The 23,257-nt window shown below is 64.9% G+C and overlaps 1 protein-coding gene across 1 annotated transcript in view; it reads right to left on the bottom strand.

Moving 5' to 3' along the window:
• Positions 1 to 2,259: 2,259 nt before the first annotated feature.
• LOC148140017 (nuclear factor 7, brain-like) overlaps positions 2,260 to 23,257 on the bottom strand; it is a 39,605-nt gene continuing 18,607 nt past the window's right edge. Inside the window, exon 6 of the mRNA XM_087979194.1 lies at positions 2,260 to 3,268. Coding sequence (XP_087835320.1) covers positions 2,748 to 3,268 — 521 coding nt within the window. The 3' untranslated portion in view covers positions 2,260 to 2,747. The remainder of the gene's footprint in view (positions 3,269 to 23,257) is intronic.

Raw genomic sequence — 23,257 nt, 5'->3', positions numbered from 1 at the left:
TGTTGTGAAGGATGGGCCTGGCCGTCCCGTATCACCTGTCCTTCGTGGAGAAATTTATGAAGAAAAACACCTTTGACCACAAGTCCATCAGGAAGTGGTCAGCACGTAGTGTCCTTGAGACCCTTCGGGAAAAGGAGAGGACGGATCCTGTCGAGCGGTTCCCTGAGCAGACTGTCAAGCCATTTGGCAGAATGCCTCATCGTCAGAACTTTCCAATAAGCACCAAGACATGGCTTGGCTGGTGGTGAGAAGGGCTCTGCCTGTGAGATCCTTTATGCACGCACCGCACCTGCCCTCGAAGCGGCTGCGGGAGGGAGTGAGACTGTCACACACCTCCTTCTGGAATGTGCCTACGCAGAGGAAGTCTGGAGAGGAATGCAGTGGTGTTTGTTGAGGTTCGTCCCGAGCAGCGCCGTGACGTGGGACTCCGTGCTCTACGGTCTGTTCCCCGGGATGCACACCGAGACGATCATCAACTGTGCCTGGAGGATCATCAACTCGGTGAAGGACGCTCTCTGGGTGGTCCGAAACCTGTTGATCTTCCAGCTGAAGGAGTTGACCCCAACTGAATGTTGCAGACTGGCACATTCCATGGTCCAGGACTACGTGTTGAGGGACGCGCTGAAGCTTGGGGCAGCTGCTGTCAAGGCGCGGTGGGGAAAAGCCACCGTGTAACATCTGCCTGCCTAAGAAGAACAGGGGGCCCACGCAGTCTTTTGGGCTCTGCTGCCGCCTCAGCTAAATATGTGGATATATGATTGATAAATGTACAGACCTGTATATAAAAATGATAAATTCTGATCTCTATATGTAAATGTTTACGTATGTATGGTATGACCACCTGTATCTGCACATCTTTGGACTGTGGGAGAAAACCAGAACACCCAGAGGGAACCCACACAGACACGGGGAGAACGTGCAAACTCCACACAGACAGTCGCCTGAGGCGGGAATTGAACCCGGGTCTCTGGCGCTGTGAGGCAGCAGTGCTAACCACTGTGCCACCGTGCCACCCACAAATCATGGTTCAAGATCCTCTGATGATGCAGGCTCTCAGTTCAGTCCCGTCCTGGGAGACCCACCTTCTGGATCATGGCATCTCCCTGTGCCAGGCGATTTTCTTTCCCCACTGCACCTTGGCAGCAGCTGCCCTGAGCTATAGTGCGTCCCTCAGCACGTAGTCCTGGACCTTGGAATGTGCCAGTCTGTAACACTCGGTCAGGGTCATCTCCTTGTTCTGGACCAACAGGTTTCAGGCAGATCAAGGATTGTCTTTCACCGAGCAATATTTTGTCTTTAAATAGAAACCCCATTGGGTCATATTTAATCTCATGGCCCTCACTATGTTCTTCCTTTTCACTTCTGCTTCCCTTTCCAGTCTCTGTGTTTGACTCTGAGACTTTAATGTTGCAGATTGCCTCTCCCTGCTGTTCCCTTATACTGACAGGAGCCAGTTCCAGGCTCTGTTCAGCTGATCAGAGACATTGGAGAAAGTTCTCACCTTTTCCCTGGACGATGCCCAGCGGCTCCCCGTTCAACTCCTTGTGTTTGTTTGGGATCTTTCAGCGGGAATGATACCCACCCGAACCCACCGGGAATGACCTCTTCCTGACATTAAAGAGGATCTGGGACTCAGTTCTTACTGTCTGGTATTTTGTTGATTTGATTTTCCTCGTTTTCCAACAGATGTGTAAGGAATAAACATGATCACAGCAACAGCTCGACCCTGGACACTGACTTTTCAGTGAATTTACAAATTGATCGATGATCCTCGGAGCCTTTTCAGACACACGGTACAGGACCGTCCCCGCCTGGCGGGAGACGGTACCGCGGCCCAATATCATTCAGTACCAATTCCATCCAGCAGATGGCGGTGACACACAAACAAATCCTGGGGACGCTGGAAATCAGAAATAAAATCAGAAAATGCTTCAAATCCTCAGCAGGTCAGGCAGCATCTGTGCACAGAGAACCGGAGTTAACGGGCAGTTAAACACTGGGGATATTGCATATCCTGACAGAGATTCTGTGTAAATCTCCGCCCCAATGATACAAGCAGCTCAGTGGAGGATGCTGTGTAAATGCAGCTTTGTCACCCTTCAATGTTTGGATTTCTCCCTCAGGATTTCATGTTCCGGGTGCAGAGTGAGAAATGGAAACACAGAAATCCCAGCTCCAGACTGGGAAACAGGTGAAGAGATGGAGGATGGGACTGAAGCAGGGAATAAATGAAGAAAGGGGAGACACAAGATATTTAATTTACTTTTTATTTTCACCATCTGGCATTTATATTTGTATCTGATTTATTGACAGTTTGTTTGTGATGATTAGATTACTTACAGTGTGGAAACAGGCCCTTCGACCCACCAAGTCCACACCGCCCCGCCGAAGCGCAACCCACCCATACCCCTACATTTACCCCTTACCTAACACTACGGGAATTTAGCATGGCCAATTCACCTAACCTGCACATCTTTGTGACTGTGGGAGGAAACCGGAGCACCCGGAGGAAACCCACGCAGACACGGGGAGAACTTGCAAACTCCACACAGTCAGTCGCCTGACGCTGTGAGGCAGCAGTGCTAACCACTGTGCCACCGTGCCGCCCATGATATTACAAAGTATAATCTCAGAATTCAATAACACATTCAGTAACATCCTGTTGTCAATGGGAGGTTTCTGACCCCAATCCCTGACCCAGACCCTAAACCCGGGGGTCATTGTGAGGTCAGGGAGGCCCCGCCCCTTTAACAGCTGATTCTCAGAAACTGGTTAAAATCCCAAACCTCGAAGAAAGGATAAAGATTCCCAGTGAATTTAATCCCAGTGAAGGTGTGGAGATGGGACTTGGTGTCCGCGTTGTAAAATGAAACTGTCCCAGATTCATAACTGAGATAAACTCCCACCTTCCTGGGGATCTGACCGACACAAAGAGAGGATTGAGGAGAGGGGTTTATATAAAACTGATCCCCAACCCGCCCCATGATCCAGAATCCATTCTCTGGGATCAGACTGACCCATCTCTTCCTCTCCACAGACTCGGAGGCTACTCCCAGACTCCAGCCCTGATTCCCCCCCACCCCCACCTCCCAGTAATGTCTCCCCGATGTGAATCCCTCTGATCCCAGGGCACAGAGACAGTCTGTAAATCTCTTCTCGGTGTCAGGGAGACTCCTCCGGGTCCGGGTCTGGGTCCATCTCAAACTCTTCAGATCCTCAGAGACCTCGAGCCGGGGATTCGCTGTTTCCACATCCAGGGTCACAAAGACTGGGAGAGAAACACAGAGAGTTAGAGACAGTTCCTGGGTATGAATTGTGTGGTGGGGGTGGTGTGAGTGGGGGGGGGGGGGAAGGGGGGTGTGGGTGAGTGGGGGGGGGGGGGAAGGGGGGTGTGGGTGAGTGGGGGGGAAGGGGGTGTGGGTGAGTGGGGGGGAAGGGGGTGTGGGTGAGTGGGGGGGGAAGGGGGTGTGGGTGAGTGGGGGGGGAAGGGGGTGTGGGTGAGTGGGGGGGGAAGGGGGGTGTGGGTGAGTGGGGGGGAAGGGGGGTGTGGGTGAGTGGGGGGGAAGGGGGGTGTGGGTGAGTGGGGGGGAAGGGGGGTGTGGGTGAGTGGGGGGGGAGTGGGGTGTGGGGGGGAAGGGGGGTATGGGTGAGTGGGGGGGAAGGGGGCTGTGGGTGAGTGGGGGGGAAGGGGGTGTGGGTGAGTGGGGGGGGAAGGGGGGTGTGGGTGAGTGGGGGGGGAAGGGGGGTGTGGGTGAGTGTGGGGGGAAGGGGGTGTGGGTGAGTGTGGGGGGAAGGGGTGTGGGTGAGTGGGGGGGGAAGGGGGGTGTGGGTGAGTGGGGGGGGAAGGGGGGTGTGGGTGAGTGGGGGGGGAAGGGGGGTGTGGGTGAGTGGGGGGGGAAGGGGGGTGTGGGTGAGTGGGGGGGGAAGGGGGGTGTGGGTGAGTGGGGGGGAGTGGGGTGTGGGGGGGAAGTGGGGTGTGGGGGGGAAGGGGGGTATGGGTGAGTGGGGGGGGAAGGGGGATGTGGGTGAGTGGGGGGGAAGGGGGGTGTGGGTGAGTGGGGGGGAAGGGGGGTGTGGGTGAGTGGGGGGGGAGTGGGGTGTGGGGGGGAAGTGGGGTGTGGGGGGGAAGGGGGGTATGGGTGAGTGGGGGGGAAGGGGGGTGTGGGTGAGTGGGGGGGAAGGGGGTGTGGGTGAGTGGGGGGGAAGGGGGTGTGGGTGAGTGGGGGGGGGAAGGGGGTGTGGGTGAGTGGGGGGGGAAGGGGGTGTGGGTGAGTGGGGGGGGGAAGGGGGGTGTGGGTGAGTGGGGGGGAAGGGGGGTGTGGGTGAGTGGGGGGGAAGGGGGGTGTGGGTGAGTGGGGGGGAAGGGGGGTGTGGGTGAGTGGGGGGGGAGTGGGGTGTGGGGGGGAAGTGGGGTGTGGGGGGGAAGGGGGTATGGGTGAGTGGGGGGGAAGGGGGCTGTGGGTGAGTGGGGGGGAAGGGGGTGTGGGTGAGTGGGGGGGGAAGGGGGTGTGGGTGAGTGGGGGGGGAAGGGGGTGTGGGTGAGTGGGGGGGGAAGGGGGTGTGGGTGAGTGGGGGGGAAGGGGAGTGTGGGTGAGTGGGGAGGGAAAGGGGGGTGTGGGTGAGTGGGGAGGGAAGGGGGGGTGTGGGTGAGTGGGGAGGGAAGGGTGGGTGTGGGTGAGTGGGGAGGGAAGGGTGGGTGTGGGTGAGTGGGGGGAAGTGGGGTGTGGGTGAGTGGGGGGGGAAGTGGGGTGTGGGTGAGTGGGGGGAAGGGGGGTGTGGGTGAGTAGGGGGGAAGGGGACGTGGGTGAGTAGGGGGGAGTGTGTGTGTGTGTGGGAGAGGGGTGTGTGGGGGGGTGAGGGGTGTGTGGGGGGGTGAGGGGTGTGTGGGGGGGTGAGGGGTGTGTGGGGGGGTGAGGGGTGTGTGGGGGTGAGGGGTGTGTGGGGGTGAGGGGTGTGAGGGGTGTGTGTGAGGGGTGTGAGGGGTGTGTGTGTGGGGGGGAGGGGAGTGTGTGTGTGGGGGGAGGGGAGTGTGTGTGTGGGGGGAGGGGTGTGTGTGTGGGGGTGAGGGGGGTCTGTGTGGGGGTGAGGGGTGTGTGTGTGTGGGGGGAGGGGGGTCTGTGTGGGGGGGAGGGGTGTGTGTGTGTGGGGGGAGGGGTGTGTGTGTGGGGGGAGGGGTGTGTGTGGGGGGGGAGGGGTGTGTGTGTGTGTGTGGGGGGAGGGGTGTGTGTCTGTGTGGGGGAGGGTGTGTGTCTGTGGGGGGAGGGTGTATGTCTGTGGGTGGGGAGGGTGTGTGTGTGGGGGAGGGTGTGTGTTTGTGGGGGGGGAGGGTATGTGTGTGTGGGGGAGGGTGTGTGTGTGTGTGGGGGGGGAGGAGGTATGTGTGTGTGGGGGAGGGTGTGTGTGTGGGGGGGGAGGGTGTGTGTGTGTGTGGGGGAGGGTGTGTGGGGGGGAGGAGTGGGGGTGTGTGGGGGGGGAGTGGGGGTGTGTGGGGGTGGAGGAGTGGGGGTGTGTGGGGGTGGAGGAGTGGGGGTGTGTGGGGGTGGGAGGAGATGGTGTGTGTGTGAGGGGAGGAGACGGGTGTGTGTGGGTGGAGGAGAGGGTGTGTGGGGGGGAGAGTGTGTGTGGGGGGGTAGAGGGTGCGTGCGTGTTGGGGGGCGAGGGAGTGTGTGTGGGTGGGGGGGAGAGGGAGTGTGTGTGGGTGGGGGGGAGAGGGAGTGTGTGTGTGGGGGGGGAGAGGGAGTGTGTGGTGGGGAGGGAGTGTGTGTGGGGGGGAGAGGGAGTGTGTGTGTGGGGGGGGGAGAGGGAGTGTGTGTGTGGGGGGGAGAGGGAGTGTGTGTGTGGGGAGGAGAGGGAGTGTGTGTGTGGGGGGGAGAGGGAGTGTGTGTGTGGGGAGGAGAGGGAGTGTGTGTGTGGGGGGGAGAGGGAGTGTGTGTGTGGGGGGGGAGAGGGAGTGTGTGTGTGTGGTGGGGAGGGTGTGTGTGTGGGGGGGGAGGGTGTGTGTGTGTGTGTGGGGGGGGGAGGGTGTGTGTGTTTGGCGGGGGGGAGAGGGTATGTGTGGCGGGGGGGGAGAGGGTGTGTGTGGGGGGGAGGAGAGGGTGTGTGTGTGGGGGGGGAGGAGAGGGTGTGTGTGGGGGGGGGAGGAGAGGGTGTGTGTGTGTGGGGGGGGAGGAGAGGGTGTGTGTGTGTGGGGGGGGAGGAGAGGGTGTGTGTGTGTGGGGGGGAGGAGAGGGTGTGTGTGTGTGTGGGGGGGGGAGGAGAGGGTGTGTGTGTGGGGGGGGGAGGAGAGGGTGTGTGTAGGGGAGGAGAGGGTGTGTGTGGGGGAGGAGAGGGTATGTGTGGGGGGAGGAGAGGGGGTATGTGTGGGTGGAGGAGAGGGTGTGTGTGGGGGGGGAGAGGGTGTGTGGGGGGGGGAGAGGTAGTGTGTGTGTGGGGGGGAGAGGGTGTGTGTGTGTGGGGGGGTAGAGGGTGTGTGTGGGGGGGGTAGAGGGTGTGTGTGGGGGGGAGAGAGGGTGTGTGTGGGGGGGAGGGTGTGTGTGTGGGGGGGAGGGTGTGTGTGTGGGGGGAGAGAGTGTGTGTGTGTGGGGGGAGAGAGAGTGTGTGTGTGTGGGGGGGGAGAGGGAGTGTGTGTGTGGGGGGGGGGAGAGGGAGTGTGTGTGTGTGGGGGGGGGAGAGGGAGTGTGTGTGTGTGTGGGGGGGAGAGGGAGTGTGTGTGTGGGGGGGGAGAGGGTGTGTGTGTGTGGGGGGGGAGAGGGAGTGTGTGTGGGGGGGGAGAGGGAGTGTGTGTGTCGGGGGGGAGGGAGTGTGTGTGTGGGGGGGGAGGGAGTGTGTGTGTCGGGGGGAGAGGGTGTGTGTGCGTGGGGGGGGAGAGAGGGAGTGTGTGCGTGGGGGGGAGAGCGAGTGTGTGTGTTGGGGGGGAGAGGGAGTGTGTGTGTCGAGGGGAGAGGGTGTGTGTGTGGGGGGGGAGGAGAGGGTGTGTGTGTGGGGGGGGAGGAGAGGGTGTGTGTGGGGGAGGAGAGAGTATGTGTGGGGGGAGGAGAGGGGGTATGTGTGGGTGGAGGAGAGGGTGTGTGTGTGGGGGGAGAGGGTGTGTGGGGGGGGAGAGGGTGTGTGGGGGGCGAGAGGGTGTGTGAGGGGTAGAGGGTTGCGAGGGTGTGTGGGGGGGAGAGGGTTGCGTGTGTGTTGGGGGGGAGAGGGAGTGTGTGTGGGGGGGAGTGTGTGTTTTTGTTGGGGGGAGTGTGTGTGTGGGGGAGTGTGTGTGTGGGGGCAGGGTGTGTGTGTGTGGGGGGGAGGGTGTGTGTGTGGGGGGGGGGCAAGAGTTTGTCTGCGTGGGATTGGGGGTGTGTGGAGGAGTGGGGGTGTGTCCGGGGGGAGGCGAGGGGTTGTGTGAGGGGGGAGGAGAGGGGGTGTGTGGGGGTGGGAGGAGAGGGTGTGTGTGGGCGGGGGAGAAGAGGGTGTGTGTGGGGGGCGAGAGGGTGTGTGGGGGGCGAGAGGGTGTGTGGGGGGCGAGAGGACGTGTGTGTGTGGGGGGCAGAGGGAGTGTGTGTGGGGGAGAGGGAGTGTGTGTGTGTGGGGGGGAGAGGGTGTGTGTGTGGGGGGGGGAGGGTGTGTGTGGGGGGGAGGGTGTGTGTGGGTTGGGAGGGTGTGTGTGTGGGTTGGGGAGGGTGTGTGTGTGTGTGTGTGTGTGTGTGTGTGGGTGGAAGGGTGTGTGTGTGTGAGGGGGGGAGGGTGTGTGTGTGTGGGGGTGGAAGGGTGGGTGTGTGTGTGGCGGGGAGGGTGTGTATGTGGGGGGGAGGGTGTGTGTGTGTGGGGGGGAGGTTGTGTGTGTGTGTGTGGGGGGGGGTTGGAAGGGTGTGTGTGTGTGTGTGTGGCGGGGAGGGGGTGTGTGTGTGGCGGGGAGGGTGTGTGTGTGTGGCGGGGAGGGTGTGTGTGTGTGTGTGTGTGGGGGGGGCGGAGGGTGTGTGTGTGTGGCGGGGAGGGTGTGTGTGTTTGGCGGGGGGGGAGAGGGTGTGTGTGGCGGGGGGGGGAGAGGGTGTGTGTGTGTGTGGGGGGGAGGAGAGGGTGTGTGTGTGGGGGGGGAGGAGAGGGTGTGTGTGGGGGAGGAGAGGGTGTGTGTGGGGGGAGGAGAGGGGGTATGTGTGGGTGGAGGAGAGGGTGTGTGGTGGGGGGGAGAGGGTGTGTGGGGGGTAGAGGGTTGCGAGGGCGTGTGGGGGGGAGAGGGTTGCGTGTGTGTTGGGGGGGAGAGGGAGTGTGTGTGGGGGGGAGAGGGAGTGTGTGTGGGGGGGAGAGGGAGTGTGTGTGTGGGGGGGAGAGGGAGTGTGTGTGTGGGGGGGAGAGGGAGTGTGTGTGTGTGGGGGAGAGAGGGAGTGTGTGTGTGTGTGGGGGAGAGAGGGAGTGTGTGTGTGTGGGGGGGAGAGGGAGAGTGTCTGTGTGGGGGGGAGAGGGAGTGTGTGTATCGGGGGGTGAGTGTGTGTGTCGGGGGGAGAGGGTGTGTGTGTGTGGGGGGGGAGAGGTAGTGTGTGTGTGGGGGGGGGAGAGGGAGTGTGTGTGTGGGGCGGAGGGAGTGTGTGTGTCGGGGGAGAGGGTGTGTGTGTGTGGGGGGGGGTAGAGGGTGTGTGTGGGGGCGGGAGAGGGTGTGTGTGGGGAGGAGAGAGGGTGTGTGTGTGGGGGAGGGTGTGTGTGTGTGGGGGGGAGGGAGAGTGTGTGTGTGGGGGGAGAGGGAGTGTGTGTGAGGGGGGGGGAGAGGGAGTGTGTGTGTGGGGCGGAGGGAGTGTGTGTGTCGGGGGGAGAGGGTGTGTGTGTGTGGGGGGTATAGGGTGTGTGTGGGGGGTAGAGGGTGTGTGTGGGGGCGGGAGAGGGTGTGTGTGGGGGGGAGAGAGGGTGTCTGTGGGGGGGAGGGTGTGTGTGTGTGGGGTGGAGGGTGTGTGTGTGTGGGGGGGAGGGAGAGTGTGTGTGTGGGGGGGGAGGGAGAGTGTGTGTGTGGGGGGAGAGGGAGTGTGTGTGTGGGGGGGGGAGAGGGAGTGTGTGTGTGGGGCGGAGGGAGTGTGTGTGTCGGGGGAGAGGGTGTGTGTGTGTGTGGGGGGTAGAGGGTGTGTGGGGGGGTAGAGGGTGTGTGTGGGGGCGGGAGAGGGTGTGTGTGGGGAGGAGAGAGGGTGTGTGTGTGGGGGAGGGTGTGTGTGTGTGGGGGGGAGAGGGAGTGTGTGTGTGGGGGGGAGAGGGAGTGTGTGTGTGGGGGGGAGAGGGAGTGTGTGTGTCGGGGGGGAGAGGGAGTGTGTGTGTGGGGGGAGAGGAAGTGTGTGTCGGGGGGGAGGGAGTGTGTGTGTGGGGGGGGAGGGAGTGTGTGTGTCGGGGGGAGAGGGTGTGTGTGCGTGGGGGGGGGAGAGAGGGAGTGTGTGCGTGGGGGGGAGAGCGAGTGTGTGTGTTGGGGGGGGAGGGAGTGTGTGTGTCGGGGGGAGAGGGTGTGTGTGCGTGGGGGGGGGAGAGAGGGAGTGTGTGCGTGGGGGGGAGAGCGAGTGTGTGTGTTGTGGGGGGAGGGAGTGTGTGTGTCGAGGGGAGAGGGTGTGTGTGTGGGGGGGGAGAGCGAGTGTGTGTGTTGTGGGGGGAGGGAGTGTGTGTGTCGAGGGGAGAGGGTGTGTGTGTGGGGGGGGAGGAGAGGGTGTGTGTGGGGGAGGAGAGAGTATGTGTGGGGGGAGGAGAGGGGGTGTGTGTGGGGGGGGAGGAGAGGGTGTGTGTGGGGGAGGAGAGAGTATGTGTGGGGGGAGGAGAGGGGGTGTGTGTGGGGGGGGGAGAGGGTGTGTGGGGGGGGAGAGGGTGTGTGCGGGGCGAGAGGGTGTGTGAGGGGTAGAGGGTTGCGAGGGTGTGTGGGGGGGAGAGGGTTGCGTGTGTGTTGGGGGGGAGAGGGAGTGTGTGTGGGGGGGAGTGTGTGTGTTTGTTGGGGGGAGTGTGTGTGTGGGGGAGTGTGTGTGTGGGGGCAGGGTCCGTGTGTGTGGGGGGGGAGGGTGTGTGTGGGGGGGGGGGCAAGAGTTTGTCTGCGTGGGATTGGGGGTGTGTGGAGGAGTGGGGGTGTGTGCGGGGGGAGGCGAGGGGTTGTGTGCGGGGGGAGGCGAGGGGTTGTGTGAGGGGGGAGGCAAGGGTGTGTGTGGGGGTGGGAGGAGAGGGTGTGTGTGGGCGGGGGAGAAGAGGGTGTGTGTGGGGGGCGAGAGGGTGTGTGGGGGGCGAGAGGGTGTGTGGGGGGCGAGAGGACGTGTGTGTGTGGGGGGCAGAGGGAGTGTGTGTGGGGGAGAGGGAGTGTGTGTGTGTGGGGGAGAGAGGGTGTGTGTGTGTGGGGGGGAGGGTGTGTGTGGGTTGGGAGGGTGTGTGTGTGGGTTGGGGAGGGTGTGTGTGTGTGTGTGTGTGTGTGTGTGTGGAAGGGTGTGTGTGTGTGAGGGGGGGAGGGTGTGTGTGTGTGTGGGGGTGGGTGTGTGTGTGGCGGGGAGGTTGTGTGTGTGGCGGGGAGAGTGTGTATGTGGGGGGGAGGGTGTGTGTGTGTGTGGGGGGGAGGGTGTGTGTGTGGGGGGGGGGTTGGAAGGGTGTGTGTGTGTGTGTGTGTGGCGGGGAGGGTGTGTGTGTGTGGCGGGGAGGGTGTGTGTGTGTGGCGGGGAGGGTGTGTGTGTGTGTGTGTGTGGGGGGGGCGGAGGGTGTGTGTGTGTGTGGCGGGGAGGGTGTGTGTGTTTGGCGGGGGGGGAGAGGGTGTGTGTGGCGGGGGGGGAGAGGGTGTGTGTGTGTGTGGGGGGGAGGAGAGGGTGTGTGTGTGGGGGGGGAGGAGAGGGTGTGTGTGGGGGAGGAGAGGGTGTGTGTGGGGGGAGGAGAGGGGGTATGTGTGGGTGGAGGAGAGGGTGTGTGGGGGGGGGGAGAGGTTGTGTGGGGGGTAGAGGGTTGCGAGAGCGTGTGGGGGGGAGAGGGTTGCGTGTGTGTTGGGGGGGAGAGGGAGTGTGTGTGGGGGGGAGAGGGAGTGTGTGTGTGGGGGGGAGAGGGAGTGTGTGTGTGGGGGGGAGAGGGAGTGTGTCTGTGTGGGGGGGAGAGGGAGAGTGTCTGTGTGGGGGGAGAGGGAGTGTGTGTATCGGGGGGTGAGTGTGTGTGTCGGGGGGAGAGGGTGTGTTTGTGTGGGGGGGGAGAGGTAGTGTGTGTGTGGGGGGGGGGGGAGAGGGAGTGTGTGTGTGGGGCGGAGGGAGTGTGTGTGTCGGGGGAGAGGGTGTGTGTGTGTGGGGGGGGTTAGAGGGTGTGTGTGGGGGCGGGAGAGGGTGTGTGTGGGGAGGAGAGAGGGTGTGTGTGTGGGGGAGGGTGTGTGTGTGTGGGGGGGAGGGAGAGTGTGTGTGTGGGGGGAGAGGGAGTGTGTGTGAGGGGGGGGGAGAGGGAGTGTGTGTGTGGGGCGGAGGGAGTGTGTGTGTCGGGGGGAGAGGGTGTGTGTGTGTGTGGGGGGTAGAGGGTGTGTGTGGGGGCGGGAGAGGGTGTGTGTGGGGGGGAGAGAGGGTGTTTGTGGGGGGGAGGGTGTGTGTGTGTGGGGGGGAGGGTGTGTGTGTGTGGGGGGGAGGGAGAGTGTGTGTGTGGGGGGGGAGGGAGAGTGTGTGTGTGGGGGGAGAGGGAGTGTGTGTGTGGGGCGGAGGGAGTGTGTGTGTCGGGGGAGAGGGTGTGTGTGTGTGGGGGGGTAGAGGGTGTGTGTGGGGGCGGGAGAGGGTGTGTGTGGGGAGGAGAGTGTGTGTGTGTGGGGGGGAGGGAGAGTGTGTGTGTGGGGCGGAGGGAGTGTGTGTGTCGGGGGAGAGGGTGTGTGTGTGTGGGGGGGTAGAGGGTGTGTGTGGGGGCGGGAGAGGGTGTGTGTGGGGAGGAGAGTGTGTGTGTGTGGGGGGGAGGGAGAGTGTGTGTGTGTGGGGGGGAGGGAGAGTGTGTGTGTGTGGGGGGGAGGGAGAGTGTGTGTGTGTGGGGGGGAGGGAGAGTGTGTGTGTGTGGGGGGGAGGGAGAGTGTGTGTGTGGGGGGAGAGGGTGTGTGTGTGGGGGGAGAGGGAGTGTGTGTGAGGGGGGGGAGAGGGAGTGTGTGTGTGGGGCGGAGGGAGTGTGTGTGTCGGGGGAGAGGGTGTGTGTGTGTGTGGGGGGTAGAGGGTGTGTGTGGGGGCGGGAGAGGGTGTGTGTGGGGGGGAGAGAGGGTGTCTGTGGGGGGGAGGGTGTGTGTGTGTGGGGGGGGAGGGTGTGTGTGTGTGGGGGGGAGGGAGAGTGTGTGTGTGTGTGTGGGGGGAGGGAGAGTGTGTGTGTGTGGGGGAGGGTGTGTGGGGGGGGAGGAATGGGGGTGTGTGGGGGGGAGGAGTGGGGGTGTGTGGGGGGGAGGAGTGGGGGTGTGTGGGGGGGAGGAGTGGGGATGTGTGGGGGGGGAGGAGAGGGGGTGTGTGGTGGGGGGAGGAGATGGTGTGTGTGTGGGCGGGGGAGGAGAGGGTGTGTGTGGGGGGAGGAGAACGTGTGTGTGTGTGAGGGGAGGAGAGGGGTGTGTGTGGGTGGAGGAGAGGGTGTGTGTGGGGGCGAGAGGGTGTGTGTAGGGGCGAGAGGGTGTGTGGGGGGCGAGAGGGTGTGTGGGGTGAGAGGGTGTGTGGGGGGGAGAGGGTGTGTGTGTGTGTGTGTGTGTGGGGGGGGGAGAGAGGGTCCGTGTGTGTGGGGGGGAGAGGGTCCGTGTGTGTGGGGGGGAGAGGGTGTGAGTGGGGGGGAGAGAGGCTGTGTGTGGGGGGGAGGGTGTGTGTGTGGGGGGGAGAGAGAGTGTGTGTGTGGGGGGAGAGGGAGTGTGTGTGTGTGGGGGGAGAGGGAGTGTGTGTGTGTGGGGGGAGAGGGAGTGTGTGTGTGGGGGGCGAGAGGGAGTGTGTGTGTGGGGGGCGAGAGGGAGTGTGTGTGGGGTGGAGAGGAAGTGTGTGTGGGGGGGAGAGGGAGTGTGTGTGGGGGGGGAGAGGGAGTGTGTGTGGGGGGGGTGAGGGAGTGTGTGTGGGGGGGGGAGAGGGAGTGTGTGTGTCAGGGGGAGAGGGAGTGTGTGTGTCAGGGGGAGAGGGTGTGTGTGCGTGGGGGGGGAGAGGGAGTGTGTGCGTGGGGAGGAGAGCGAGTGTGTGTTGGGGGGAGAGAGGGTGTGTGTTGGGGGGAGAGAGGGTGTGTGTGGGGGGGAGAGAGGGTGTGTGTGGGGGGGAGAGAGGGTGTGTGTGGGGGGGAGAGAGGGTGTGTGTGGGGGGGAGAGAGGGTGTGTGTGGGGGGGAGGGTGTGTGTGTGGGGGGGGAGGGTGTGTGTGTGTGTGGGTTGGAGGGTGTGTGTGTGTGTGTGGGGGGGGAGTGGGTGTGTGTGTGGGGGGGGAGTGGGTGTGTGTGTGGGGGGGAGTGGGTGTGTATGTGGGGGGGGAGTGTGTGTGTGTGTGGGGGGGGGAGCGTGTGTGTGTGTGTGTGTGGGGGGGGAGCATGTGTGTGTGTGGGGGGGGGGGGAGAGTGTGTGTCTGTGTGGGGGAGGGTGTGTGTCTGTGTGGGGGAGGGTGTGTGTGTGTGGGGGGGGAGGGGGTATGTGTGTGTGGGGGAGGGTGTGTGTGTGGGGGGGGAGGGTGTGTGTGTGTGTGGGGGAGGGTGTGTGGGGGGGAGGAGTGGGGGTGTGTGGGGGGGAGGAGTGGGGGTGTGTGGGGGTGGAGGAGTGGGGGTGTGTGGGGGTGGGAGGAGATGGTGTGTGTGTGAGGGGAGGAGACAGGTGTGTGTGGGTGGAGGAGAGGGTGTGTGGGGGGGAGAGTGTGTGTGGGGGGGTAGAGGGTGCGTGCGTGTTGGGGGGAGAGGGAGTGTGTGTGGGTGGGGGGGAGAGGGAGTGTGTGTGGGTGGGGGGGAGAGGGAGTGTGTGTGTGGGGGGGGAGAGGGAGTGTGTGGTGGGGAGGGAGTGTGTGTGGGGGGGAGAGGGAGTGTGTGTGTGGGGGGGGGAGAGGGAGTGTGTGTGTGGGGGGGAGAGGGAGTGTGTGTGTGGGGAGGAGAGGGAGTGTGTGTGTGGGGAGGAGAGGGAGTGTGTGTGTGGGGGGGAGAGGGAGTGTGTGTGTGGGGAGGAGAGGGAGTGTGTGTGTGGGGGGGAGAGGGAGTGTGTGTGTGGGGGGGGAGAGGGAGTGTGTGTGTGTGGTGGGGAGGGTGTGTGTGTGGGGGGGGAGGGTGTGTGTGTGTGTGTGTGTGGGGGGGAGGGTGTGTGTGTTTGGCGGGGGGGAGAGGGTATATGTGGCGGGGGGGAGAGGGTGTGTGTGTGGGGGGGAGGAGAGGGTGTGTGTGTGGGGGGGGAGGAGAGGGTGTGTGTGGGGGGGGGAGGAGAGGGTGTGTGTGTGTGGGGGGGGGGAGAGGGTGTGTGTGTGTGGGGGGGGGGAGAGGGTGTGTGTGTGTGGGGGGGGAGGAGAGGGTGTGTGTGTGGGGGGGGAGGAGAGGGTGTGTGTGTGTGTGTGGGGGGGGGAGGAGAGGGTGTGTGTGTGGGGGGGGAGGAGAGGGTGTGTGTGGGGGAGGAGAGGGTATGTGTGGGGGGAGGAGAGGGGGTATGTGTGGGTGGAGGAGAGGGTGTGTGTGGGGGGGGAGAGGGTGTGTGGGGGGGGAGAGGTAGTGTGTGTGTGGGGGGGAGAGGGTGTGTGTGTGTGTGGGGGGGTAGAGGGTGTGTGTGGGGGGGGTAGAGGGTGTGTGTGGGGGGGAGAGAGGGTGTGTGTGGGGGGGAGGGTGTGTGTGTGGGGGGGAGGGTGTGTGTGTGGGGGGGAGGGTGTGTGTGTGGGGGGAGAGAGAGTGTGTGTGTGGGGGGAGAGAGAGTGTGTGTGTGTGTGGGGGGAGAGGGAGTGTGTGTGTGGGGGGGGGAGAGGGAGTGTGTGTGTGTGTGGGGGGGAGAGGGAGTGTGTGTGTGGGGGGGGAGCGGGTGTGTGTGTGTGGGGGGGGAGAGGGAGTGTGTGTGGGGGGGGAGAGGGAGTGTGTGTGTCGGGGGGGAGAGGGAGTGTGTGTGTGGGGGGAGAGGAAGTGTGTGTCGGGGGGGAGGGAGTGTGTGTGTGGGGGGGGAGGGAGTGTGTGTGTCGGGGGGAGAGGGTGTGTGTGCGTGGGGGGGGGAGAGAGGGAGTGTGTGCGTGGGGGGGAGAGCGAGTGTGTGTGTTGGGGGGGAGAGGGAGTGTGTGTGTCGAGGGGAGAGGGTGTGTGTGTGGGGGGGGAGGAGAGGGTGTGTGTGTGGGGGGGGAGGAGAGGGTGTGTGTGGGGGAGGAGAGAGTATGTGTGGGGGGAAGAGAGGGGGTATGTGTGGGTGGAGGAGAGGGTGTGTGTGTGGGGGGAGAGGGTGTGTGGGGGGGGAGAGGGTGTGTGGGGGGAGAGAGGGTGTGTGAGGGGTAGAGGGTTGCGAGGGTGTGTGGGGGGGAGAGGGTTGCGTGTGTGTTGGGGGGAGAGGGAGTGTGTGTGGGGGGGAGTGTGTGTTTTTGTTGGGGGGAGTGTGTGTGTGGGGGAGTGTGTGTGTGGGGGCAGGGTGTGTGTGTGTGGGGGGGAGGGTGTGTGTGTGGGGGGGGGGCAAGAGTTTGTCTGCGTGGGATTGGGGGTGTGTGGAGGAGTGGGGGTGTGTCCGGGGGGAGGCGAGGGGTTGTGTGAGGGGGGAGGAGAGGGGGTGTGTGGGGGTGGGAGGAGAGGGTGTGTGTGGGCGGGGGAGAGGGTGTGTGGGGGGCGAGAGGGTGTGTGGGGGGCGAGAGGACGTGTGTGTGTGGGGGGCAGAGGGAGTGTGTGTGGGGGAGAGGGAGTGTGTGTGTGTGGGGGGGGAGAGGGTGTGTGTGTGTGGGGGGGAGGGTGTGTGTGGGGGGGAGGGTGTGTGTGGGTTGGGAGGGTGTGTGTGTGGGTTGGGGAGGGTGTGTGTGTGTGTGTGTGTGTGTGTGTGTGGGTGGAAGGGTGTGTGTGTGTGAGGGGGGGAGGGTGTGTGTGTGTGGGGGTGGAAGGGTGGGTGTGTGTGTGGCGGGGAGGGTGTGTGTGTGGCGGGGAGGGTGTGTATGTGGGGGGGAGGGTGTGTGTGTGTGGGGGGGAGGGTGTGTGTGTGTGGGGGGGAGGTTGTGTGTGTGTGTGTGGGGGGGGTTGGAAGGGTGTGTGTGTGTGTGTGTGTGGCGGGGAGGGGGTGTGTGTGTGGCGGGGAGGGTGTGTGTGTGTGGCGGGGAGGGTGTGTGTGTGTGGCGGGGAGGGTGTGTGTGTGTGTGTCTGTGGGGGGGGGCGGAGGGTGTGTGTGTGTGGCGGGGAGGGTGTGTGTGTTTGGCGGGGGGGGGAGAGGGTGTGTGTGGCGGGGGGGGGAGAGGGTGTGTGTGTGTGTGGGGGGGAGGAGAGGGTGTGTGTGTGGGGGGGGAGGAGAGGGTGTGTGTGGGGGAGGAGAGGGTGTGTGTGGGGGGAGGAGAGGGGGTATGTGTGGGTGGAGGAGAGGGTGTGTGGTGGGGGGGAGAGGGTGTGTGGGGGGTAGAGGGTTGCGAGGGCGTGTGGGGGGGAGAGGGTTGCGTGTGTGTTGGGGGGGAGAGGGAGTGTGTGTGGGGGGGAGAGGGAGTGTGTGTGTGGGGGGGAGAGGGAGTGTGTGTGTGGGGGGGAGAGGGAGTGTGTGTGTGGGGGGGAGAGGGAGTGTGTGTGTGTGTGTGGGGGAGAGAGGGAGTGTGTGTGTGTGTGTGGGGGAGAGAGGGAGTGTGTGTGTGTGGGGGGGAGAGGGAGAGTGTCTGTGTTGGGGGGAGAGGGAGTGTGTGTATCGGGGGGTGAGTGTGTGTGTCGGGGGGAGAGGGTGTGTGTGTGTGGGGGGGGAGAGGTAGTGTGTGTGTGGGGGGGGGAGAGGGAGTGTGTGTGTGGGGCGGAGGGAGTGTGTGTGTCGGGGGAGAGGGTGTGTGTGTGTGTGGGGGGGGTAGAGGGTGTGTGTGGGGGCGGGAGAGGGTGTGTGTGGGGAGGAGAGAGGGTGTGTGTGTGGGGGAGGGTGTGTGTGTGTGGGGGGGAGGGAGAGTGTGTGTGTGGGGGGAGAGGGAGTGTGTGTGAGGGGGGGAGAGGGAGTGTGTGTGTGGGGCGGAGGGAGTGTGTGTGTCGGGGGGAGAGGGTGTGTGTGTGTGGGGGGTAGAGGGTGTGTGTGGGGGGTAGAGGGTGTGTGTGGGGGCGGGAGAGGGTGTGTGTGGGGGGGAGAGAGGGTGTCTGTGGGGGGGAGGATGTGTGTGTGTGGGGTGGAGGGTGTGTGTGTGTGGGGGAGAGGGAGAGTGTGTGTGTGGGGGGAGGAGGGAGAGTGTGTGTGTGGGGGGAGAGGGAGTGTGTGTGTGGGGGGGGGGAGAGGGAGTGTGTGTGTGGGGCGGAGGGAGTGTGTGTGTCGGGGGAGAGGGTGTGTGTGTGTGTGGGGGGTAGAGGGTGTGTGGGGGGGTGGAGGGTGTGTGTGGGGGCGGGAGAGGGTGTGTGTGGGGAGGAGAGAGGGTGTGTGTGTGGGGGAGGGTGTGTGTGTGTGGGGGGGAGAGGGAGTGTGTGTGTGGGGGGGAGAGGGAGTGTGTGTGTGGGGGGGAGAGGGAGTGTGTGTGTCGGGGGGGAGAGGGAGTGTGTGTGTGGGGGGAGAGGAAGTGTGTGTCGGGGGGGAGGGAGTGTGTGTGTGTGTGGGGGGAGGGAGTGTGTGTGTCGGGGGGAGAGGGTGTGTGTGCGTGGGGGGGGGAGAGAGGGAGTGTGTGCGTGGGGGGGAGAGCGAGTGTGTGTGTTGTGGGGGGAGGGAGTGTGTGTGTCGAGGGGAGAGGGTGTGTGTGTGGGGGGGGAGAGCGAGTGTGTGTGTTGTGGGGGGAGGGAGTGTGTGTGTCGAGGGGAGAGGGTGTGTGTGTGGGGGGGGAGGAGAGGGTGTGTGTGGGGGAGGAGAGAGTATGTGTGGGGGGAGGAGAGGGGGTGTGTGTGGGGGGGGAGGAGAGGGTGTGTGTGGGGGAGGAGAGAGTATGTGTGGGGGGAGGAGAGGGGGTGTGTGTGTGGGGGGGAGAGGGTGTGTGGGGGGGGAGAGGGTGTGTGCGGGGCGAGAGGGTGTGTGAGGGGTAGAGGGTTGCGAGGGTGTGTGGGGGGGAGAGGGTTGCGTGTGTGTTGGGGGGGAGAGGGAGTGTGTGTGGGGGGGAGTGTGTGTGTTTGTTGGGGGGAGTGTGTGTGTGGGGGAGTGTGTGTGTGGGGGCAGGGTCCGTGTGTGTGGGGGGGGAGGGTGTGTGTGTGGGGGGGGGGCAAGAGTTTGTCTGCGTGGGATTGGGGGTGTGTGGAGGAGTGGGGGTGTGTGCGGGGGGAGGCGAGGGGTTGTGTGAGGGGGGAGGCAAGGGTGTGTGTGGGGGTGGGAGGAGAGGGTGTGTGTGGGCGGGGGAGAAGAGGGTGTGTGTGGGGGGCGAGAGGGTGTGTGGGGGGCGAGAGGGTGTGTGGGGGGCGAGAGGACGTGTGTGTGTGGGGGGCAGAGGGAGTGTGTGTGGGGGAGAGGGAGTGTGTGTGTGTGGGGGAGAGAGGGTGTGTGTGTGTGGGAGGGGAGGGTGTGTGTGGGTTGGGAGGGTGTGTGTGTGGGTTGGGGAGGGTGTGTGTGTGTGTGTGTGTGTGTGTGTGAGGGGGGGAGGGTGTGTGTGTGTGTGGGGGTGGGTGTGTGTGTGGCGGGGAGGTTGTGTGTGTGGCGGGGAGAGTGTGTATGTGGGGGGGAGGGTGTGTGTGTGTGTGGGGGGGAGGGTGTGTGTGTGTGTGGGGGGGTGGGTTGGAAGGGTGTGTGTGTGTGTGTGTGTGTGTGGCGGGGAGGGTGTGTGTGTGTGGCGGGGAGGGTGTGTGTGTGTGTGTGTGTGTGGGGGGGGGGCGGAGGGTGTGTGTGTGTGTGGCGGGGAGGGTGTGTGTGTTTGGCGGGGGGGGAGAGGGTGTGTGTGGCGGGGGGGAGAGGGTGTGTGTGTGTGTGTGGGGGGGAGGAGAGGGTGTGTGTGTGGGGGGGGAGGAGAGGGTGTGTGTGGGGGAGGAGAGGGTGTGTGTGGGGGGAGGAGAGGGGGTATGTGTGGGTGGAGGAGAGGGTGTGTGGGGGGGGGGGAGAGGGTGTGTGGGGGGTAGAGGGTTGCGAGGGCGTGTGGGGGGGAGAGGGTTGCGTGTGTGTTGGGGGGGAGAGGGAGTGTGTGTGGGGGGGAGAGGGAGTGTGTGTGTGGGGGGGAGAGGGAGTGTGTGTGTGGGGGGGAGAGGGAGTGTGTCTGTGTGGGGGGGAGAGGGAGAGTGTCTGTGTGGGGGGAGAGGGAGTGTGTGTATCGGGGGGTGAGTGTGTGTGTCGGGGGGAGAGGGTGTGTGTGTGTGGGGGGGGAGAGGTAGTGTGTGTGTGGGGGGGGGGAGAGGGAGTGTGTGTGTGGGGCGGAGGGAGTGTGTGTGTCGGGGGAGAGGGTGTGTGTGTGTGGGGGGGGTTAGAGGGTGTGTGTGGGGGCGGGAGAGGGTGTGTGTGGGGAGGAGAGAGGGTGTGTGTGTGGGGGAGGGTGTGTGTGTGTGGGGGGGAGGGAGAGTGTGTGTGTGGGGGGAGAGGGAGTGTGTGTGAGGGGGGGGAGAGGGAGTGTGTGTGTGGGGCGGAGGGAGTGTGTGTGTCGGGGGGAGAGGGTGTGTGTGTGTGTGGGGGGGAGAGAGGGAGTGTGTGCGTGGGGGGGAGAGGGTGTGTGTGTGTGTGGGGGGTAGAGGCTGTGTGTGGGGGCGGGAGAGGGTGTGTGTGGGGGGGAGAGAAGGTGTTTGTGGGGGGGAGGGTGTGTGTGTGTGGGGGGGAGGGTGTGTGTGTGTGGGGGGGGAGGGAGAGTGTGTGTGTGGGGGGGGAGGGAGAGTGTGTGTGTGGGGGGAGAGGGAGTGTGTGTGTGGGGGGGGGAGAGGGAGTGTGTGTGTGGGGCGGAGGGAGTGTGTGTGTCGGGGGAGAGGGTGTGTGTGTGTGGGGGGGTAGAGGGTGTGTGTGGGGGCGGGAGAGGGTGTGTGTGGGGAGGAGAGTGTGTGTGTGTGGGGGAGGGAGAGTGTGTGTGTGTGGGGGGGAGGGAGTGTGTGTGTGTGGGGGGGAGGGAGAGTGTGTGTGTGGGGGGAGAGGGTGTGTGTGTGGGGGGAGAGGGAGTGTGTGTGAGGGGGGGGAGAGGGAGTGTGTGTGTGGGGCGGAGGGAGTGTGTGTGTCGGGGGAGAGGGAGTGTGTGTGTGTGGGGGGAGAGGGTGTGTGTGTGGGGGGAGAGGGAGTGTGTGTGAGGGGGGGGAGAGGGAGTGTGTGTGTGGGGGGGGGAGAGGGAGTGTGTGTGTGGGGCGGAGGGAGTGTGTGTGTGGGGGGAGAGGGAGTGTGTGTGTGTGGGGGGTAGAGGGTGTGTGTGGGGGCGGGAGAGGGTGTGTGTGGGGGGGAGAGAGGGTGTCTGTGGGGGGGAGGGTGTGTGTGTGTGGGGGGGGGAGGGTGTGTGTGTGTGGGGGGGAGGGAGAGTGTGTGTGTGTGTGTGGGGGGGGAGGGAGAGTGTGTGTGTGTGGGGGAGGGTGTGTGGGGGGGGAGGAATGGGGGTGTGTGGGGGGGGGAGTGGGGGTGTGTGGGGGGGAGGAGTGGGGGTGTGTGGGGGGGAGGAGTGGGGGTGTGTGGGGGGGAGGAGTGGGGGTGTGTGGGGGGGAGGAGTGGGGGTGTGTGGGGGGGAGGAGAGGGGGTGTGTGGTGGGGGGAGTAGATGGTGTGTGTGTGGGCGGGGGAGGAGAGGGTGTGTGTGGGGGGAGGAGAACGTGTGTGTGTGAGGGGAGGAGAGGGGTGTGTGTGGGTGGAGGAGAGGGTGTGTGTGGGGGCGAGAGGGTGTGTGTAGGGGCGAGAGGGTGTGTGGGGGGCGAGAGGGTATGTGGGGTTGAGAGGGTGTGTGGGGGGGAGAGGGTGTGTGTGTGTGTGTGTGTGGGGGGGGGAGAGAGGGTCCGTGTGTGTGGGGGGGAGAGGGTCCGTGTGTGTGGGGGGGAGAGGGTGTGAGTGGGGGGGAGAGAGGCTGTGTGTGGGGGGGAGGGTGTGTGTGTGGGGGGAGGAGAGAGAGTGTGTGTGTGGGGGGAGAGGGAGTGTGTGTGTGTGGGGGGAGAGGGAGTGTGTGTGTGTGTGGGGGGAGAGGGAGTGTGTGTGTGGGGGGCGAGAGGGAGTGTGTGTGTGGGGGGCGAGAGGGAGTGTGTGTGGGGTGGAGAGGAAGTGTGTGTGGGGGGGAGAGGGAGTGTGTGTGGGGGGGGAGAGGGAGTGTGTGTGGGGGGGGTGAGGGAGTGTGTGTGGGGGGGGAGAGGGAGTGTGTGTGTCAGGGGGAGAGGGAGTGTGTGTGTCAGGGGGTGAGGGTGTGTGTGCGTGGGGGGGGAGAGGGAGTGTGTGCGTGGGGAGGAGAGCGAGTGTGTGTTGGGGGGAGAGAGGGTGTGTGTTGGGGGGAGAGAGGGTGTGTGTGGGGGGGAGAGAGGGTGTGTGTGGGGGGGAGAGAGGGTGTGTGTGGGGGGGAGGGTGTGTGTGTGGGGGGGGGAGAGGGAGTGTGTGTGTCAGGGGGAGAGGGAGTGTGTGTGTCAGGGGGTGAGGGTGTGTGTGCGTGGGGGGGGAGAGGGAGTGTGTGCGTGGGGAGGAGAGCGAGTGTGTGTTGGGGGGAGAGAGGGTGTGTGTTGGGGGGAGAGAGGGTGTGTGTGGGGGGGAGAGAGGGTGTGTGTGGGGGGGAGAGAGGGTGTGTGTGGGGGGGAGAGAGGGTGTGTGTGGGGGGGAGAGAGGGTGTGTGTGGGGGGGAGGGTGTGTGTGTGGGGGGGGAGGGTGTGTGTGTGTGTGGGTTGGAGGGTGTGTGTGTGTGTGTGGGGGGGGAGTGGGTGTGTGTGTGGGGGGGGGAGTGGGTGTGTGTGTGGGGGGGAGTGGGTGTGTATGTGGGGGGGGAGTGTGTGTGTGTGTGGGGGGGGAGCGTGTGTGTGTGTGTGTGTGGGGGGGGGAGCATGTGTGTGTGTGTGGGGGGGGGGAGAGTGTGTGTCTGTGTGGGGGAGGGTGTGTGTCTGTGTGGGGGAGGGTGTGTGTCTGTGGGGGGAGGGTGTGTGTCTGTGGGGGGAGGGTGTATGTCTGTGGGTGGGGAGGGTGTGTGTTTGTGGGGGGGAGGGTGTGTGTGTGGGGGGGAGGGTGTGTGTGTGGGGGGGAGGGTGTGTGTGTGGGGGGGAGGGTGTGTGTGTGTGGGGGAGGGTGTGTGTGGGGGGGAGGGTGTGTGTGTGGGGGGGAGAGAGGGAGTGTGTGTGTGGGGGGGAGAGAGGGAGTGTGTGTGTGGGGGGTGAGGGAGTGTGTGTGTGTGGGGGGGGAGGGAGTGTGTCTGTGTGGGGGGAGAGGGAGTGTGTCTGTGTGGGGGGAGAGGGAGTGTGTGTGTCCGCGGGGTGGAGTGTGTGTGTCGGGGGGAGAGGGTGTGTGTGTGGGGGGGGAGAGGTAGTGTGTGTGGGGGGGAGAGGGAGTGTGTGTGTGGGGCGGAGGGAGTGTGTGTGTCGGGGGGAGAGGGTGTGTGTGTGTGTGGAGGGGGTAGAGGGTGTGTGTGGGGGGGGGGAGAGGGTGTGTGTGGGGGGGAGAGAGTGTGTGTGTGGGTGGGAGGGTGTGTGTGTGGGTGGGAGGGTGTGTGTGTGGGGGGGGAGAGAGAGTGTGTGTGTGTGGGGGGAGAGAGAGTGTGTGTGTGTGTGGGGGGAGAGAGAGTGTGTGTGTGTGTGGGGGGAGAGGGAGTGTGTGTGTGGGGGGGCAGAGGGAGTGTGTGTCGGGGGGAGAGGGAGTGTGTGTGTCGGGGGGAGAGGGAGTGTGTGTGTGGGGGGGAGAGGGAGTGTGTGTGTGAGGGGGAGAGGGAGTGTGTGTGTGGGGGGTAGGGATTGTGTGTGTCGGGGGAGAGGGTGTGTGTGTGTGGGGGGGAGGGGGAGGGGGAGAGGGTGTGTGTGGGGGGGAGAGAGGGTGTGTGTGGGTTGGAGGGTGTGTGTGGGGGGGAGTGTGTGTGTATGTTGGGGGGGGGAGTGTGTGTATGTGGGGGTGGAGTGTGTGTATGTGGGGGGGGTGTGTGTGTATGTCGGGGGGGGGAGTGTGTGTGTGTGTGGGGGGGGCGGGGAGTGTGTGTGTCTGTGTTGGGGAGGGTGTGTGTCTGTGTGGGGGAGGGTGTGTGTCTGTGGAGGGAGGGTGTATGTCTGTGGGTGGGGAGGGTGTGTGTGTGGGTGGGGAGGGTGTGTGTGTGGGGGGGGAGGGTGTGTGTGTGGGGGGGGAGGGAGTGTGTTTGTGGGGGGGAGGGTGTGTGTGTGGGGGGGGAGGGTGTGTGTGTGTGTGTGGGGGTGGGTGTGTGTGTGTGGGGGAGGATGTGTGTTTGG

Source organism: Chiloscyllium plagiosum, unplaced genomic scaffold (assembly GCF_037043375.1).
Source record: "Chiloscyllium plagiosum isolate Xiang-an unplaced genomic scaffold, Cpla_swu_hap1 HiC_scaffold_35, whole genome shotgun sequence".
Lineage (NCBI taxonomy): Eukaryota > Metazoa > Chordata > Chondrichthyes > Orectolobiformes > Hemiscylliidae > Chiloscyllium > Chiloscyllium plagiosum.
This window is presented reverse-complemented; position numbering and strand designations above follow the sequence as displayed.